The 2,615-nt window shown below is 29.5% G+C and overlaps 1 protein-coding gene across 1 annotated transcript; it reads left to right on the forward strand.

Annotated features, from left to right (window-relative positions):
* Nucleotides 1–353: 353 nt before the first annotated feature.
* Tsp_12234 (conserved hypothetical protein) lies at nt 354–2,591 on the forward strand (the record flags this gene model as incomplete). Its single annotated transcript, XM_003367226.1, has 9 exons — nt 354–698; nt 803–823; nt 1,094–1,228; nt 1,421–1,477; nt 1,534–1,661; nt 1,721–1,900; nt 2,175–2,241; nt 2,328–2,465; nt 2,517–2,591. Coding segments are annotated over 9 exons (1,146 nt in total), but the record flags the coding sequence as incomplete, so codon positions are not given.
* Nucleotides 2,592–2,615: the final 24 nt, after the last annotated feature.

Below are 2,615 nucleotides of genomic sequence, written 5' to 3' on the forward strand. Positions count from 1 at the left end.
TTTTATAAGTAGGAGAGGAATACCTTAATATAATTTACTCCATTTTAAAGAAGTTGAAAATATCTTTCAATCAACTGAGATAGCTTTTTAATGAAAAGATTGTGAAGGGAAAATTATAAAAGAAATCTTTATTATTGACCAACAAATGAAAAATATTAATGAAAAAGATTCTTTTTTTGAATTATCTATAATCATGTTATCTAAGCATATATACAAGAAGAACTAACCGTTCTTAAAAACTAAGCGAGTAAAAGATATTAATTAAATGAACATTTATCAATTTATATTACGCATGAATTGCATACATTTTGCATTGCTCTCTGCAATGCATTATTGATTTTTGTTGATTTCAGGATAGAAATCCAACAGTTGTGGAATTGTTTGACAACAACGATGATGAAAATTTTACACAGCAAAAACAAAATGATGCTTATTGTGATCTGTCACAAATTAAGAACCAAAGTGTCTTGCAAAAAGCATTATTAAAAACAAAAATATCAGAAGAGCATGTTCAGGTCCCTTTAGAAAAAGCACTTGAAATTGCTAAGCAGCTACAGCTATATCTGAGCGAATCGACTAACGAAGAAGCTTATTATATAATGTCTAGACTTGTAAAAGCAGAACAATGCAGTTCTCGAAGCAGTTCTATACATGTGCTGCAAATGGAAATCAGAAAGACGAACTGTGAATGGCGTGATGTAAGTATAGCCTCTAATGGAATGTAGTTTTCAAAAACTGAAGCTTAAAACTGTAAATTCGTAACGTATCTGTGTAACATTCAGAAATATTATTTGTTTTTCAGAGATTCATGCAAACAGCAGTAGTTATGCTGATTTAATTCCTTAAACAAAAAAATTATAATATAAATAAATTATAACTGGCTGCATCAGTATTTTTTCGGTTTGTTTAATACACATTGATAAAAGAATTAAAAGAATATAATTATTAATACGATCTGTTTCAAGTAAAATGCAGTAGTGCAAATAGTTTTAAAAATAATTTTCATTTTACAACAAAAAACAATAGATAAGACTATTTTTGAATTTATTTATTTCAGTTCTTTTTTTATTCATTTTATTTATTATTTGCACAGGTAAGAGACTGGGGTTCAGATACTGCATGCAAAGTCCTCGATAAGGAGAAATTTTATACGTGCATATGGACGGGCGAAGTAGATGGTCGCAGAGTAACAAAACAATATGGCGTCATGTGTGGTGAATATTCTTCAGTAAGTTCTGTCTTTAATGCATATGAAATAATTTGTTTCAGGCAAATTCTTATCAGTTTTTGTTCAATACAAAAAATTTCAAATAAGGAAACCATTATCAGCATAATATCAATATTTTATATTGAGCCATGTTTCTAAAATCAGACTTTTTCCAATTGAATAATAATTAATTCATATACTATTTTTATTTAGAATTTATTCGGTACCACAGACTACCTTTGCGATAGGTTAAAGTACAGTACTACGGATGTAAGACTTTTTATTAATAATAATGAAATGAAGTTATTTAACGGCATCGTTTCAAGATGCGACGTGTTATGCTTGCTACTGTCAAAGCAGATAAATCGTCACTAAAGATATATAAGCCTCCAGAGTTTTCAGCTACAATTTCTGAATTTGGTACTCATTTCGATGATTTTACTCCCAGTGAGAAGTATGTTTCCTGCGTATTTAAAGTTCATTATCTGTTGTTCATAAGGTAAAAATGTTCAGAACTGTTGAAGCATATTTTAATGACAAAGATGGTACAATTGATCGTCGTAGTATGGCATTTAAACAATACGAATTGAAAGACGGTCGTCCAGTAAATCCTGCTGGTTTCACTGGAATTCAAGGTCGAGGTTTACTCCCTCGATGGGGACCAAATATTTTCTGCATTTTTCTTGTAACGAGGTAAAATTTCAAATTTCACAAATCATTCTTTACGGATAAAATAGAATAGCAATTAAATTGTAATATATTACTTGCTCAGCATTTTAATTATATGAGATGTGTATTTTAGTTCATATTTCTGATCAGCTGATGTGTCTCTAAGAAATTTTTTGGCTTAAATGTATTTTAAATTTTCAAAGGTTTTGATTTAAAAAGTTATGCAAAATAATTTTTCAGTAATTTTGATTTCTTTCTTGTATAAAACGTTATGATATTTTATTAACTGTAATTTCAGAGGAACTGGTGAGGACCTCGAAGTCTTAACGGTTGCAAGTGATGGAAATTCGTTGGAACTTCCTAAAGTGCTGTCTTTTCTTCAAATAAAATATTTGGAATTAACTTTTCACAAGTAGTGTATAAAGTTTAAATTAAAAATTTCTGTTTTTAGATGTATGTTGATAACCAAGAAGCATCAACATTAAGAATGAAGTTATTAGAAGAAATGTATAACAGCAGAGCTCAAGATAAAATTACTAGAGAAGATTTGATGGGGATTGTTAAGAAAGCAATGAAAAAAAGTTTAATGGTATTATGCTAACTGCTAAAATATTTAAATGCATCTGAAATAATATTTTAGGTGAAACTGGGCTTTACCCCAGATGCGTTGAACACAGACAATGCATGGTTGGAAGGCGTTAATGGTACAAATTAAGGATAAGAAAAAAAAGCACATTGC

The sequence above is a fragment of the Trichinella spiralis genome, assembly GCF_000181795.1.
Source record: "Trichinella spiralis strain ISS 195 chromosome Unknown Scfld4623, whole genome shotgun sequence".
NCBI classification, from domain to species: Eukaryota; Metazoa; Nematoda; class Enoplea; order Trichinellida; family Trichinellidae; genus Trichinella; species Trichinella spiralis.